A 17138-nucleotide genomic window follows, 5' to 3' on the forward strand; every position below is an offset into this window, starting at 1 on the left:
TCCCACTGAGGTGTCAGACTCCATTCAACTGCAAAACTACAGCCAGCCTCTAGGGCCGAGTCTCTGTTCCGAGCAGCCCGGCTTCCTCCAAAGAGGCAGGACGAGGAATGAGATGAGAGGTCTGCTCTCTCGCCTCATTCCACCCCCATACTGCCTGGACATGGGAAGGCCTGAATCCTTGACAAGTCCTGCCTCTGCTAGTGGGCGGGGGGGCACCCCTGCCATGGGGGGGGCTCCAAAGAGAGATCCCCCCTCTGCATCCACACAAGTCACATTCAAAACACACTCTGCCCCTGGCACCAAGCCAGAAAGCAGACCTACGTGGTGTACTCCAGCATGGCACACTTGCGCTCCAGGTTGTGCCTGTGGACTGCTGACTCTTGTTCCAGTGCGGCGTCTAAGGTGGTGCCAGCTTCATCAGCATGAGTCCCGCTCCTCCTGGCACGGGGATGGCGGACAATTCCTGAAAGAACAAGGGGGAAACCGTCAGCAGCAGCAACACCGTCACGATGCAACAGTGGGTGGCCACAAGCACTGAGCTGACAGCAACAGGAGAGGAAAGGAAGGAAAGGCCAGGGGGCGAAGACTGCAAGAAGGCAGAGTATGAAGACTAGTGAGTAACATTTGGAGGCGGGAGGTTGGCTGCCCACATCTTACCTAGTGGGGTATTGAGGCAGACACACTGCAGATCAAACCAGAAATTCTCCACATCTTGCAGAGTGTTCAGAACATACAAGCGCCTATCAAACAGGCGGCTGCTCTGAGCCAGGTTGTAGTGGGGCTCACAGACGGTGGTGTCCACAATAACAGCATTTCTCTTCAAATAGACAAACACCTGCAAGATACCCGCAAAGCTCAGCTCAGAGGCCCTTCCCAGAGTTACTTGGGTTTTACAAGGACGCAACCCAAAGGGGCCAAAATCCAAACATTTTACATAGGGAAGTCAGACCTAGAAGATACCTCTGCTCCTTTGGATGGCAACTGGGTGCAGTCCTCTCTGAGGTATCTTTTAAAATGCACAGAAACACCATGCAGAACCAGGGGTTTCACCAGAAGGTGCATCCTCCCTGGGCAATCCCCAAGAGGCAAAGAAAGGACATGAGAAGAGACGCACTGGATCAGACCGAAGTCCAGCATCCTGTGCCCATAGTGACCAGCCAGAGGCCCGTGGGAAGCTCACAAGCAGGACACAAGCACAAGGTAGCACCTTCACACTCATGTTGTACACTAACTGGTATACACAGGCATATTCTGCCTCTGATATTGGAGGCCACCAGGATTAGTAGCCACTGATAGCCTTATCCTCTATCGTGAACCTGTCCCACCTTTGAGGCCATCCAAATTGGTGGCCATCCTTACACCTCGTGGTAGCTAATTCCCGTTTAACTGGTGTGTGTGAAGAAGTACTTCCTTTGATCTGTCCTGAATTTCTCACCATTCAGCTTCACAGCCCCATTGGGTTCTAGCATTAGGAGAGAGGTTTTTCTCCCTGTCCACTTTCTCCACATCATGCATGATTTTGTGTCTCCACTCATTGGGCCAGAATCACCAGGCGTTCCTGGCTCAGTAGTTTATCCACTAGAACCCCCAAACCACCAAGATGCAGCCATTCAAGGGCCACCACAATTATTTTGTGAGAACAATCCCAGCACAAGTAATGGAGGGGGAAGAAAATGGCCTCCCTGGCAACTTCGGGCACAGATTGGCTCAAGGAGGATTTAAGGGCCAGGAGCCCTCAGTTCCTCTTCCCAGCTGTTATTGTGTGGCACACTGGCAGTCACTGGGTCTACATTAGAGGAGCAACTGAAGAAAAGACATTCAACCGTCGCATTGAGTTTTAGGGACTATTCTGCCTCTTTGATCAGTTCAGTTCTATAACCCCTGGCTTGAACTGTGATCGTAGTGTTCTGTCCCATTGCAGGCGTGCATTAATCCTCCTATGCCAAGATGTTTGTGTTGTGAGTAGTCACTCTGCTTATTTAGCATCGATTTAAGGGTTAATGTAATTGTCAAATTGCTTCCATCCAACCTCACCGTTTATGCTTTCTCTCTCCACAACCATTTGTAGAGGGTAACACTTCAAACATCGGATGGCGGGTTCTTTCCAAGAGAGCTTCTGCCATAATAAATGCGTTAAGCCTTCTAGGGGCCGCAAGGCGCTGAGCTGTTTTTCTGCAGCAGACCAAGACGGCCATCCCTCCATAAGCACTCTCTTGTGTTATTCTTGCATGCATTTGTTTTTATTTTACATAAGCCGCTCTGCGTGTTGTTACAGAAAGCACGTTACCTGATCTTTTTCTTGAAATTTCTCAGTGGGGCCAAACTGTACCAACCCCATGTAACACAGCCGCTGCAGGCTTTCCACTACCGAAAATATGTACCGCCTGTGGTGATATATTAAGGACGTGGTATTAATTAAGCTATTCTACGTCAATTAGCTTTAGACAGACTATATTGTTTGGCAAAATATCCACTTCCAGTTTGTAAGCCTGGAGGGCGAATGCAGCATCTTCCCCTGCCCCAAAAGAGACCTGGCCATTTTTGAAGCATGCATCATTTCAAGCCATGTCCCATATCCAAACAGCGTGAACTGTCCTGTAGAGGATCTATAACTCTCCCAGCCCCAACTCAGGCATGCTGAACTGGGCCCGAGGACTTGGAACGCAGCGCCAGGAGCATCTTTGGCCACCATCTCTCAAGTCGCCAGAGCGTCTTCAAACAGAGCACCAGAGCAGCCTCCTCAGGGACTGTGTACTTCAAACGAATACACTCCGGACCGAGAGAAGCTAAGGGAATGTTTCCACTTTCCTCCCTTCTCTACGAAAGACCATGAGGTATCAATGGGCAGCTGTCTAGTAAAGAGGCTCTATTAAAAGGTATTTTGCATTACCGACTTCGTATTGTAATTATAGGGCCCGAGAGAGAGAGAGAGAGATGGGCCTGGGGAGGAAAGGAGCCAGGAAGCAGGACCAAAACTACCTTCAGCACATCTCAAGCGAGAGCCAAATCAGCACATTATTGAACCCCCATTTTGTGCATTTGGTTCACCATTCCTTTCCTAACACTTTACAATGACCATGGCAAGTTTCATTTTGTCATCTGTACAACTCTCCAGTCTACAGAAGTCATCTGTTCCCAGCATGTCCTCTCAAGTTTGTAACCCCCCTTCCACCACACACACCTTGCTTTGCAAGTTTGAAGAGTTGAGTGCATGAGGTTGCATGAGTGCAAGTTGTAACAGGTCCAAAATATCCATGGCGGACACACACCACTCCCCCCAAGTAAAATTGCACTGGATACTTATTGAGTCTGATGCTGGTCTTTCCATGTCATGCCCTCTGGCGGACCCTTTTCAATTAACCACACTCTCATCTTATGGTAGCTCCTTTTAGCAGGTATTTCTTATGCAGTAAGCCACCCTGAGGGCCATTTTTTGGTAGAATGGCAGTCCCAAAATAAATAAATTCAGAGATACTGTTTGGGACTCAGCCAAAGACTTGCTAAAGTCCAATACATTTTTTTCCAGCTGTGTTCACCCTGTTACTTATCAAAAGATTGAGAATGAAGTTGGCTTGACATGCACAGCTCCTTATAAAATCATGCAATTGTTCCATTTCCTCCAGATGCTTAGGAAATTATTCACATGCTCTTAATACTGCCCAAGTTTGGAAACCAACTTAATCGATCTGTACTGGTTGGTGTGTTTCCTTTGCAAAGTTCAGTATCGTTTATTATTCTGGAATGACACACTTTCACCCAAATATGTTTATTAAAAAGGTGTTCACCTCTTGTAAAGGAGTTTCTGTCGAATTGATCTTGGAAGATATCTGATTGGGGTGTGTTTCTTCAGGGGATCATTTAAATAATCTTCCAGGTTATCTACCTAAAAGTGATTTTATGCTGAGTTAAATGTTAATGCAACACAAGACAGGCTGACTTTCAAACCATGCTAATAAAGCCCTAATACCTCTCATTCAGATATTGACCAACTCAACCAAATTAGCACCATATGCAGTGGAGGAAAACAGGCAACCAGGCACCTGAAGGGGCCAGCCACACCTCCAGCCAGCGGCAAGGCAACACGTTGACTAGTGGTACCTTTTAGCAGACCACTGGCATGCATTCTGCAGGCACCACCAAGGAATTTACTCGCCCCCTTCTCCTCTCCACCCCTGCCATGAGTGCAGGGTGCCAACTGGCAGCCATGCTCATTCAAGCAGACTGACAGTTGGGGCAGAGCCTCTGGTGCAGCGGCTCCCTGAGGGGCAGCTTTGTGGGGGCCTGGAGAAGCCCCTGAACTGAGCCCCCTCCCCTCCCCCAGGAGCACCTTGTAGCTGACTTGCACAATCTGGATGAAGATGGAGAGCGGCAAGCAGAGGAGGATATCACTAACGAGAGCCCAGCCGTGGCCAAACTCCCTGTGGATGGGTAGAGGAGGGATGTGGCGCATCCACGAGGCACTGTCCACATACACTGCAAGAAAAGAGAAAGCCTTGTCCTGAGCATCGCAAGAGGCCAAGAGAAGACGTGCTGCAGCAGTGCCTGACATCTCTCATTTCAGACCAAATGCGGTTCATTGTCATGAATGGCCAGCGCTGGACACTCTGGATCTAGAAAGGGGAGCTTTCTCTTTATCTGTTAGGGAGACACGGGAATGTTGGGATTTATGCCAGCTCCTAGATGTCACTAGCCCCAAAGAGCCCCTGTTTCTTAACGGTCGGGGGGGAGAGAAGGACATGATGGAGGAACTCCTTAGGTCCCAGCGGGAAGAGGCAAGAGGGGATTCCCCGGGGTTGCTCCTGCACCCTTCCTCTGCTCAGACGAGGCAGCCCAGGCCAGCTCCACCGTGCCCATTCTGCTCCACAGAAGAGCACTTGCCATGTACAGGTTCCACAGGGCTGACCCCAAAGGTGCCCAGAGTCCAGAGTGTGGCTCCTGCTCCGTCAACATAAACTGAGCTCAGCAGTCAGGACTGCACAGGCAGGCTGCTTCTCCCAGGAGCTCTGCAGGATTCTCAACGACCTGCGCATCTCCCCATCTTGCACCCTGCCACTGCACGCTGACAAACGCTCACCTGCTGGATCTCCCAGCTCCATTTCCCCTTCCTGAGCAGGGCCTCCAGGGCTTCCCAAGTGGAACACTTCGGGCTCCTTGCCTCCCGGTGCGCCTGCGCAGCTCACACCAAGGTCTGGCGTGCTGTCCATGGGCTCGTTGCTACAGCTCCCTCTCCGCTGCAGCGCTCTCAGAGGATGCCCATAAACCAGGTACCAGAGGAAAAGATGGGCTGTCTTTAAGCGAGGCATTTTGGGGAGAAAGCCCAGGGAGCGCCCGAGGCCTGGCACTGGGAGAAGCAGAGGCGGGTGTTTGGGAAACATGCACACCAGAGCCACTGTCTCCTGCAGCTCGATCTGCCAATGCAGCTGCATTCAGCAAGCCAGGAAGGGGGGAGGGAAGAGCAAAAGCTCTCCTTTACCAGTAATGGGATGGTAGTTGAACTTTGCGACGTGCACCTTCTCGCCAGCCGCCTCCGTTGTGCAAGGAGAGGAGCAGCCTTCCATTTCCCTCATGGAAGCCCCAACTCCAGACTCCTGGCTTCCGTTATCCAGATGGTCCTGGGATGTTGGTGTCTGTGGAATCTTAATCCTGCCATTAGGAAGAAAAGGGGGAGTTAAATTCTAGCTTGAGGAATCTGTAAAGCAGCCTCTGGCACGTCACTCTGAGAAACTCCACACTTTCACTGAGCTTTCAATTTCACTTCTTGTCTGGCCATCTCCCATTCTTCCCCGGAACCAGGAAGGGATGGCTGGGTGTGTAGATGGCTGCCAAAGGCTGGCAGGAGGGGAAAGGCCCTGGAACCCCAAGTGGAGGGGTGGGGAGAAGTCAGGGCAGTGCACGGGGGAACAGCAGCTCCCTCGGAGAAAAAGTCAAGGCTGCAGGAGGAACGGTGGCGCAGGGCCCCTCAGCCAGCCTTCAGTCCAAAGCAGAGTGGCTGCACAGCTCTGAGCCCCCACCCCTTCCTTCCTCGGGAGCCGTGACAAAGCGGGAGTCAGACCCCCCTTGTGGCCTGCTTGCTGCTCCACAGAACCAGCCCTGCCCCACCCCCAGCTGTTTTCCCACCACCTCCCTGTTCACAGTGCTCGAGTTGGAGATGCGGAAGCGCACTTGCTCAATGGCGCTTTTCACCAGCGGGTCGCAGGGACTCACGGAGGGGTCGACGACGAACTCAACCTGCCGAGCAGAGAGAAGGAAGCGGGGAGGAGGCTGACTACAGGGGAGTGTGCAGAAGAGGCCACTGGTGGTGGAGCCCGCTGGGGCCACTGCTCGTTCCCCTTGTGGTGCTCCTTGCGACGTGGGCAGCTCTCTTGCCTCATCCACCCCCACCCCTGACACATTCCGCTCGGGGGAGCAGCTCCGCTCCTGGGCCTCGCTCAAGCATGGCAGAGTCCTCCCATGAGGCTCTCAGGCCACCAAGGCATGTGCACATGGTCAGCAGAGAAACCAGCAAGCGGCCTCAGACATGTGGCTCCGCTAGCCCCACCCAATCGAGTCGCAGTGGCCCTGCAGGGTCTCACACTGGGAGGGGGCTGTCTAGACACCTTGGCTGGAGAGCCCGGGGACTGAACCCCAGCCTTCTGCAGGCAAGGCCCATCCTCCCCCAGGAAGCCATGGCCCTTCCCCGGAACCCACTTCCAAAGACATCCTGAACAGGGGAAGCTCATGTGCTGGGGAGAAGATAAGGCTCCCTTCCTCCCCAGCAAGTGAGCTCTCCATGTGTAGGGAGATTCCACCTAGCATGCTCAGCAAGAGGCCCTCCAAGGGCTGAATACCTTTCTGCTAACACCGTCCTGGATCACGGTGGTGCGGTAGAGGCGCAAGAGCCCTTCCTGGGAGAGCTTCTGCACCAAGCGGACAATGGACTTCTTGCAGCACTTGGTGGAGACCCCTTCTTGCTTCTCCTGATCCATGATCATTTTCTGAAGCCTGAAACAAGGGACACCACATGATGATGATGCCGCCTCCACCTCCACCACCTCCTCCTCCTCCTCTCAGCAGCAGCAGCAGCGGGGAGGAAACAACCTCCTGATCAACGTTTTGCTGAGGGTGGTCCACCCACCCTCAGCAAAAGGGAAGGAGGGAGGAAAAGCAAGCTAATCTAGGGTTATTAAGCACAAACATGGCTGCTTATGGCATCGCGAAGCTGACTAAGAAAGGCCCGGCTGTCAGAAGCTCACGTCAATTTTATGAGCAGAGGCTAAAAAACAGCACCAGGCACACAAAACAAACTGGGATCCAACATTCTGAAGCTTCGTGTTGCACTTCCCATAAAACTTGTCATTGGTTCCAACCCTAAACTCTTGCTGATTGGCCCTTGGCATTGGCCCAGACAGACAGTTCCATTAAGCAGGGGCGCAGGAGCACGGGGGATTCCAAGGCAGGGCCAAATCTGAGCTCCACCAGCCCCTTATGCCAAGGATCAGTTAGGACACCAGGCAAAGGCAGTGGACTGTCACACCGACACTTTCACACAAAGATGGCTGGGTGGGGTAAACAAGAAAACAAGCCAAGTGCTGCAAGAAGCACTCCTGGTACTCCTTTGTTGGGAGACAAATTCTGCAAAACATGGCCCCTCCAGGAAATTCCCGACTTGTGTGGCAGATAACGTCCTCCTACAGAAAGTACAGGAAGGAACTAGAGGATCGGCTATCCTTGACTTGATCCTAATCGAAACAGATGACTTCGTGGATAAAGTAGCAGTTACAGGAACTCTGGGGGAAAGCGACCATGTTGCACTTGAGTTCTTGGTTCTAAGGGAAGCAAAAGCTGAGTGTAGTCAAACACGTACCCTGGATTTTAGGAAAGCTGATTTTAATAAACTCAGAACAATGATCAGTAAGGTCCCATGGCAAGCGACGCTAACGAGAAAAGGAGTCCAAGATGGGTGGGGGCTTTTAAAAAAGGAAATTCTCAAGGCACAATCACAAACCATTCCAACAAGAAGAAAAGGTGGAAGACAACAGGAGAAGCCAATGTGGCTTCACAAAAAGCTTAGGGATGACCTGAAAACAAAAAAGGACACATATAGGAAGTGGAAAGAAGGCCAAGTAACAAAGGAAGAGTACAGGCAGGTAGCACAGAATTGCAGGGATGGCGTCAGGAAGGCTAAAGCTGAAAACGAGCTGAGGTAAGCGAGGGATGCTAAAAACAACAAAAAGGCTTTCTTCAGCTACGTGCATAGTAAAAGGCAGAGGAAAGAAATGGTGGTTCAGCTATTAAATAAGGATGGCAAAACGATAACAGATGACAAAGAAAAGGCAGAGGTGCTCAATTCCTACTTTGGCTCAGTCTTCTCCCAAAAGAGGGTCTATGACCCCCCTGGCAAAGGCAAAGTACAGGCTGAAGGGGCAGGATTGCAGCTTGAGATCGATAGGCATATGGTCAAGGAACATACTTTGGTCAAGGAACAACTTTGGTCAAGGAACAATATGGTCAAGGAACAACTTTGAATGAGTTCAGATCTCCAGGGCCAGATGAACTGCATCCTAGAGTAATAAAGGAACTGGCAGAAGAACTCTCAGAACCGCTGTCTATTCTCTTTGAGAAATCATGGAGGACGGGGAAGTGCCAGATGACTGGAGGAGGGCTAATGGGGTCCCTATCCTCAAAAAGGGTAAAAAAGGGGAACCTGGGAACTACAGACCAGTCAGTCTGACATTGATCCTGGGAAAATTCTGGAGCAGATGAGAAAGCAATCCATCTGGAAGCACCTTGAAAACAATGCAGTGATTACTCGAAGCCAACATCGATTTGTCAAGAACAAGTCCTGCCACATGAATCTGATCTCATTTTTTGATCAAGTCACCTCCCTTGTGGACCATGGGAATGTTGTAGACATCATATACCTCGACTTCAGCAAAGCTTTCAACAAAGTGCCCCATGATCTCCTGACGAGCAAACTAGCTCAAAGTGGGCTAGATGAAACAACAATCTGGTGGATCCACAGTTACAAGATGGGGGATACGTGGATCAACAATACTACAAGCGAGAAGGATCTTGGAACTGTTGTCGATCACAAGCTAAATATGAGCCAACAATGGGATGTGGCTGCAAAAAAGGCCAATTTCATTTTGGACTGCATTCATAGAAGTATAGCTTCCAAATTCCGGGAAGTACTATTTCCCCTCTACTCAGCACTGGTTAGGCCTCATCTGGAGTACTGTGTCCAGTTCTGGGCACCACACTTTAAAAGGATGCAGACAAACTGGAGAGGGTTCAGAGGAGAGCAACCAAGATGATCAGGGGACTGGAAACAAAGCCCTATGAGGAGAGACTGAAAGAATTGGGCATGTTTAGCCTTGAGAAGAGAAACCTGAGGGGAGATATGATAGCGCTCTTCAAGTACTTGAAAGGTTGTCACAGAGAGGAGGGCCAGGATCTCTTCTTGATCATCCCAGAGTGCAGTACGCGGAATAATGGGCTCAAGTTACAGGAAGCCAGATTCTGGCTGAACATCAGGAAAAACTTCCTGACTGTTAGAGCAATGTGACAGTGGAACCAATGACCTAGGGAGGTGGTGGACTCTCCCACACTGGAGGCGTTCAAGACAAGGCTGGACAGCCATTTGTCAGGGATGCTCTGACTTGGATTCCTGCATTGAGCAGGGGGTTGGACTCAATGGCCTTGTAGGCCCCTTCCAACCCTACTATTCTATGATTCCTGATGCTGCTTGGCTAGCGGGCACAATCTTCTGACCCCCTCCCCCACTGCCCCCACCAGCACTTACGCAAACAAGCTTTCAATCAGGCGCAGGTTTCGGACGGCTTCTATGATGAGGTTCCGACGCTTCAGCAAGCGGTAGGTCTCATGTGATCGCTCAACTGCTGAAGTTCGCAAGCGCTTTTCTTTCTTCTTTTCATCACAGCCTTTCTGCCATTGTAAGAGTAAACTGGTAAGAGCTTTGTTAAAAAGGTGCTGAAACAAATGCTACTCCACACTTGGGAGGAAGAATCCAAAAGAGGAGCCCCAAGCAGTGACCCGACACCATAGAGGAAGGTTAAATCTGCCAGCAACCCAAGTGTGAGCAAGATCCAGCACCCTCCGTTTTACATCCGCACCAGCCCACTTAAGGCCCGTTTGTGTGCAGCTTCCAAACCTCCAGGGGGGTAAAAATGCCCCCCTTGGAAGGGCGTTCCCAGGGGCAGAACAGAGCCACTGGCCTGGCAGCCATGGCTCAGATCTTGCCCACTGGGGGGCGGGGGCACAATGGTGGGACAGGGAGCATCTGCTAGACTGACCCCATGCTGAAGAAGGAGCAGCTGAGCTTTCCCACTGGAACGGCTAAGATCCGCTCAAGCTCTTCCTGCTCAGGGGTAGACAGGGAAATTCTCCCTGAAGCACTTCCGCACAAACGGCCCAGCAATCCTTCCCAACTTCCCCTGTGACAACTTCCAAGCCATTTCACTCAAAAGCCGCATGCCAGGAGGGGGGCTTTCCTCTACTCCCAGGCATTTGACAGCATATAATGTTTTAACCAGTCCTGGGATTTTAATTGCTGAGTATTTAAAATTGTTTTTGTACAGAAATGGTTTTTATATTATGCTTTATATTGTATTTTTAAGGTTTTAATCTTTTGTAAACTGCCCAGAGAGATTTGGCTATTGGATGGTATAAAACTGTAATTAATAACAACAGCAGCAGTGCAGACAAGAAGCAATGTGAGTAGTGGAAGGGATGTCGGAAGCCACCCCGTGCAGAGCCAGAGCCTGGGTCCCTCCAGCTCAGCAATGACTGGCAGCGAGGGCTCTCCAGGGTTTCTGACAGGCATCTTTCTCAGTGGTGCTGCTGGGCCCTGAACCCTTTCAGAACTGGGCATGTTTAGCCTTGAGAAGAGAAGACTGAGGGGAGATATGATAGCACTCTTCAAGTACTTGAAAGGTTGTCACAGAGAGGAAGGCCAGGATCTCTTCTCGATCATCCCAGAGTGCAGGACACGGAATAATGGGCTCAAGTTGCAGGAAGCCAGATTCCGGCTGAACATCAGGAAAAACTTCCTGACTGTTAGAGCAATGTGACAATGGAACCAATGACCTAGGGAGGTGGTGGGTTCTCCCACACTGGAGGCGTTCAAGACGAGGCTGGACAGCCATCTGTCAGGGATGCTCTGACTTGGATTCCTGCATTGAGCAGGAGGTTGGACTCAATGGCCTTGTAGGCCCCCTTCCAACCCTACTATTCTATGATTCTTTGTGTGCAACTCCGGTTCTCTAGCACAGAGTGATGCCCCTTCACCAGGAAGGAGGACAGAGTGCTGCATCTCCTGGCCAGCCTGAGAGCTCTGCCACCTTGGTGTGCCTACTGTGTTGGACAGGCAGTGGCTCAGAGGCCCCACAGAGACACCACTCCTACTCCGTAGGGTCAAACTACCCAATGTTGGCTCTGCTGTCTTTTCAACAGGGAGCCAACAAACAGCAACGGTGATGCTGAGTGGCAAATCCAGCATACCCACAGCTCCATCTGCAAGGGAGGTCGCATATACCAGGTTACTCTCTTCAGTGGCGTTGACCATCACTGTTCCAGCCCAGGGCTGTGGAAGACTCCTTTCTGCCCCCCGATCCTCAAGCGTGGAAAGCCCGCAGCTACACCGAGACATGCGCACTGATTGTGAGCATGCAGGACTGACACTGAAGACCCTTACTTTGGGAGTGTTGGACCGGACTTCCTCAACCAGAGCCGTATCACCAGAGCCGTCTTTAAAGTGGGCACAATTTGAGAGGCCGGCTTCCTGCTTTAACCAATCCAAAGCAGAATCATCATCTGCTGCCAAGTGATCAGGAAGCTCTTCTGGGAATTCAAGCATGCACAAGGGAGACCGCTTCCTCCCCACAGTCCTTTCAGCTGGCAATTTCCTGGCTAATTCAAGAGACACAAACCCTAATTGAGCCACACTACAGAGCACATTGTGCAAGCTTTGGTACATCACAGTTAAGGGAATGGACACTTGCCAAGATCACAGCAGAGCTGGATTTCTGGCATTCTTGGGCCCACCTTCTCTCACTTAATTCTGTATGGCAGGTGGCAAAAAAACAAAACAAAATCCCAACTCCACCCCCCACCCCCCAACTTTAAGATAATACACTTCACAGGGAAAGATCTGAATACTCAGAAGGGTACCAACAGTCCTCTCATGAGGTCTTTTAATTTAGGATCCGACTGAGAGTCAGGCACTTTCCACAAGGCCACAAAATCAGTTTCCACCCGACGCTTTGTGGCCCTCGGAAGTTAAAGCAGGCCAGGTAGCCCTGCCTAATCTTAACATGGAGGAAGGCGTGGGTTGTGGGGCAGAAGCAGAGGCTCCTGGAACAGTGCTGATATGCCAGTGGGGGCCCCACGACAGGAGGCAACCGAGCACCGCAGGGGTGGGGGGCGGAATGCGGAGACCGCACGAGACGCAGGCTTCCCCGTGAGGCAGGCCTGATGCCTGTGCAGTGCTTCGAATGTGAATGCTCCACCAGAGATGCATCCAGCCTCAACATCCTGGCGAAGCAGCCCCCGACCTGCCGAAACCGATGCTGCACCTTTCGCTGGCGTCGACTGGCACGGGCTCAAACTGAGCCGCGGCAGTGCTCCTGTGCCGGCCTTCCTTGGCCTCGCCCCGTCTTTCTCCTCTTCCTCGTTCTCCAATTCAGAGAGCAGCGCCGCCGCCACTGCCGGAGAGAGTCCTTCCCCGGGCAAGGAGTCCTCCTGTGCTGCTGCAGCAGCCACACTGGCCATGGCCAGCTGCTCACTCCGGGCCTTCTCCCGCTCAAACTGCCGGCTCAGGTCACTCTCTTCTGCATAGGTGCAAGCGATGTATTTGGTGGTCCGCTGCCTGCCTTCGTCTTCCATGAATCCCTAAGCATGGATCAAGATGGTCAGCCATTCTCACCATGCCCAGAACTTAGCTTGCCGTTTGCTCCTGCGCTGTACTTTGGGGAAGGGTCATGGGAGGTGGAGAATCTCTCCCACAATCTTTAGAAGAATTCGTAGCGCGGGCCAGGGGACAGAGGAGCATGACAAGTCCTACCTTGACTGCTTTGTATCTCTCCAAGAGGCGACACAGCATCCTTGCTTCCAGCTTCCCCACATGCATAGCCGCCCGAAGTTCTGCCTGGGAAATGCCTTTGGTCCCCCAGCTTTCAACTGCAGCAGAAGAGAAGAAAGCTGAAATGCCATGCTTATCTTCAGCCAGAAGCATAAATAGGAAGAGTTTTTGAAGCGTGGACAACTAAATGCAACATTTTATATCCGGAAAAAGTAGACTTTTTAGTTTCAGGGCATAATGATCTACAGCTATTTTAGACTGTGCTGCCACAGTCCTCTCTCAGCCAACCCCAGGCAGACTAATGAAAGCTGGGACAATGCAGGGCCCATGCAGCAATGGGCATTGCTCAACGACTGCTCTAAGCAGGCACAACAGCACCTGCCCAGAACCAGGCCTGGTGGAGGGAAGAATGGGCCTTCCAGGCCTATGAGCCCAGGGCCAGGAGCCAGCTGGAGCATAAGCATTGGCAGCCACTGCCTGACTACTGGGCCGGGTGCAATCCCACTTCATAGATATGCCTGGGACTGCCCAGGGATGGGCCGCCGGTGTTGACGCGGGAGGGGGGCTGCCTCAGAGCAGGCAGACCAGACATTACACAGCATTGCCACGGAACATCTGGCTCATGCCTGCCCACTTGGGCAGGACAGCAGTTGTTTTCTGAAGCTCAAAAGACAGGGAGACAGGCAGAGGTTGACTTTGCACAGAGCTCCACCTGGCATTCAAGGGGCTCTTAGAACAGGGGCGGGGGGGCATGTGACAAAACCTCTCTCTCTCTCTCTCTCTCTCTCACACACACACACACACACACACACACACACAGCCAAGCCCACTGCTTCCTCAGCCCACTTGGCCTTGACTCCCTCTTGGTGGGGGTTGGGCAGCCCGGCCACCTCAGCGCCAGAGGAGAGAGCCCACTGCCTATCCAAGCAGATAACAAAAGACATCTGCACCCACAGAAGAGATGGGCTTCTTGCCAAGGATGCTGCAGGGGCAGAAGGTGTGGCCTTGGTGACCACAAGTTCATGGCCCTCACCAGACAAGGCAGAGAGGCTCAGCTCCATGTTGAGAATTCAGAATCCATGGTAATTGTTCAGCAAAGTGTTAATCTGGTACCAAAAGAGGTTAAATAACGTTGCTTACGAAGACTGAAGATGGCCAATGTGATCTGGAATGGTTGAATGACCTGAATGAGGGTTTTGGGGAAACCTACAAGAACAGCCCCTAAAAGACCCCAGACTCGTATTTGCGAATCAGTCTTACGTTCCAGACTCTTGACTCCTGGGCGAGAACTTGAAGTTTGATTCTATGTTGATTGATATTATCTCACTAACTAAACTCTAAGATTTTGCAAGACTCTTTGAAGAAAGGGGAAAAATGCAACTGTCTTTACAAGTGGCTTTGCAGAGCTTGTTCAAGGCCACAGTGTGCTGGCAGAGTGTATGAGTGAGATGAACAGAAGAACTGAGCATGCTCAGATGCCTACTAAGAGGAGGAAAAGTACTGTTTTGACATCTCGTGGTGTATACCTGCGGATAAGAGAATGTCCTTCCTTGACACTAGTTGGGCGGGGGAAGCTGTAGCCCTGAGCACGAGCAACAATTGGGAGGAGGTGTCCAGGCAGATATGACCAAAGATGGCCAAAGATGACCGTGCGTTCAAAGAAGATGTACCAGGAAGAAATACATCAATCAAGATAACATGCCCAGATAGCAGACTTTGGGCCACATTTTAGGACATTTCAAAGTAACCTGTTTGTAGTGGTGCCAGAGATGTTCCCCAAACACATGAGATAGTGGAAGATAGATGAGACACCTTACTTCTGATTGGTGAGCGGGTGGTCTAGCCACACACACACACCCCTTTTCAATTGGAAGATGGTTGTCTCATTACTCACTTGGGCCCCCACCTCTGACCAGGGCAAGTGTATAAAAGCACAGGTGGTGAGAGCGCATTTCTGCTGCTACTTCACTCTTTGTGCCTCGCCACCAGACCCAAGGATTTGGGTAACTATGGTCCTCTTTAGAGTCTTAGACTTTGGAACTTAAGAATATTTTCTAAAGTTAGGATTTAGAGTATTTCCTGAAAGTGGAGCTTAGAATTGTTTCTGAGTTTGGGACTTGGGAGTTATTTCCAGGTCTTGGGTTTTCCTTTTACTCTAACATCTACCTCTATCCTTCACGTGCCTAGAGGAACTTAGTAATGCTTTAGCATAGTTTTTATAATTCTAGTAAGGTGCAGGAGGTATTAACGGGAGAGTTAACTTTAAGTTTAATTTAAAGTTTAGTTAAGTTTTAGTTTAGCTTTAAACCGCAAGTAGTAAAGAAGAGAAAGTTGGAAGGAAGAGTGATAACAGTGTTAGATGCTCAAGCCATTATCTTATTAGCTAAATTCATAATACCAGCTTTGGCAATTGCAATTATTTTAATTAATCTTCTATTTTTGTTGCATTCTCTTTCCCTGTAATTAGAGAAAGTTTCTAACACTCATATAACCACCATGCCACTTCCTTTACATTTTGTATTTTTCTGAAATAAGGCCTTAAATAGATTTCAATTTACAATTTTGTCTGTAGTAATGTTTGTCTGTTGGAAATAGCTTAGTTATCCACTGGGGTGCTTCAGACCTATTTAGTGCAAGTTCTGAAGTTAAACAGGACCAAATTTACACAAAGTACACTAAAGCCATCTCGGTCCCACCCAGACTTCTGTGGAGCACCAAACATGCACAGGAACATGGAACATGGCCAGATTCTTCATGACTGCTGTCAGCTGCAAGCGGCATTAATTCGCAGCCCAGCAGTGCCAGGATCGAGGCCTGCTGCTTCCACCATACAGAGTCAATGGCTTCAGCTGAAGGATACACAAAGAGACCCTTGGGGAGTGGCTGCAGCCACAGGCCCAATCTGGCCACATGACCTACTAAGCTCATATGCTTGCGTCAGCATGTCCTTCTCATACACAATGTCCACAGGCTGCACAGTCTTGGTGATCAGCTCCTCCTCCTCATCGTCGTGGTAATCATCCACCTTCTTCCGAAACTCCTTCACTAACTTCAGGCAACGAACCATGACGTCAGTCCCTGGGAGTTAATGAGGACACAAACCAGTTTGCCAAAACAAAAAGGGAAACCCATCACACAGTACAGCAGAAGCAGCAGCTCCAGAGGAGACACAAGCAACGGCACCAGAACAATTCATAAACACAGAGTCGAAGAAGCAAGCATCAAATGGAGACATACCCCTGGAGATGATGAACACAAAGCTGTAGTAAGAAAGGTTCTGGATAGCCTGTATGGAGAGCATCTGCCGGTGCCGCTACCAGGTCCTGCAGCCCCTGGGACAGCATCAGAGTGCCCTCTCCCTAGCAAATGGAGGCTCTCCAGCACCACCTGTTCATTATCCCAGTTATCACCTTTGGGTATCAGAAGCCAGAAGTGCTTTTGCAAAGGTACGCAAGCCAACAGGCAGAAGGACCTTGAGAAATTACACCAATAGTGTGCCTCAGAGGGGGATTTGCCTTCAACGGCCCAGTGAGCTAACTTCCTTCAACTCCATCACCAGTTTAAGACCGAAGGAGAGAGCATGCCACCCCCTCTGGTGGCAGAGGAAGCGCTGCTGTGGGGCAAGGGCTCCTACAGGGTCTCCTCTTTCTTGGAAACAGGAGAGAAGACTGACAAGGTTCTGGCTCTGTTCAACAGCCAAAGACTCCCGGCTCCCCACACAAACACCGCTTGCTGGCAAAGTGGTGGAGACGACACCCTTACCCTTCTTGGTCTTGAAAGGGCCTCTGCCAGGCCGAACATCCTGTAGCGGAACAGAGACGATCTTGCCCAAGCCAGAGTTTAGCATATACTGATAGAGACGTTTAAAGGTTTTCTCGCAGAGGCCCTGTGGTGGAGTGAGACAGGAAAGAAAAGCAGTGGCATCACAGCTGCACGTCAGACAAGAATAGCAGGCAGGCAAGCTCATTTCTGCCAAATGCTTTGCTAAGGTCTTCCCCCCGCAATGAGGTAAGGTAGAAAAGGTCCCAGTGCTAAATGTATCTGCAGAAAAGTACCCATT

The 17138-nt window shown here is 50.7% G+C and overlaps 1 protein-coding gene across 3 annotated transcripts in view; it reads right to left on the minus strand.

Annotated features, from left to right (window-relative positions):
• The window catches only part of GTF3C1 (general transcription factor IIIC subunit 1), a 45215-nt gene that overhangs the window by 16716 nt on the left and 11361 nt on the right, over nt 1-17138 (minus strand). For 2 of the 3 annotated variants that reach the window (XM_084817914.1, XM_084817913.1), the window contains exons 6-20: nt 16841-16964; nt 15998-16156; nt 13061-13176; nt 12573-12888; nt 11693-11907; nt 9782-9924; nt 6828-6981; nt 6124-6228; nt 5474-5642; nt 5075-5341; nt 4328-4473; nt 3786-3883; nt 2288-2384; nt 658-835; nt 322-463 (exon numbers count right to left, since the gene is read on the minus strand). In XM_084817914.1, the coding sequence (XP_084674040.1) occupies nt 322-463; nt 658-835; nt 2288-2384; nt 3786-3883; nt 4328-4473; nt 5075-5341; nt 5474-5642; nt 6124-6228; nt 6828-6981; nt 9782-9924; nt 11693-11907; nt 12573-12888; nt 13061-13176; nt 15998-16156; nt 16841-16964 (2429 nt within the window). The remainder of the gene's footprint in view (nt 1-321; nt 464-657; nt 836-2287; nt 2385-3785; nt 3884-4327; nt 4474-5074; nt 5342-5473; nt 5643-6123; nt 6229-6827; nt 6982-9781; nt 9925-11692; nt 11908-12572; nt 12889-13060; nt 13177-15997; nt 16157-16840; nt 16965-17138) is intronic. The other variant, XM_084817915.1, reaches the window with a different exon arrangement.

This window comes from Heloderma suspectum, chromosome 12, assembly GCF_057233095.1.
Source record: "Heloderma suspectum isolate Gila_16-S chromosome 12, 16-S_ref, whole genome shotgun sequence".
Taxonomy (NCBI): domain Eukaryota; kingdom Metazoa; phylum Chordata; class Lepidosauria; order Squamata; family Helodermatidae; genus Heloderma; species Heloderma suspectum.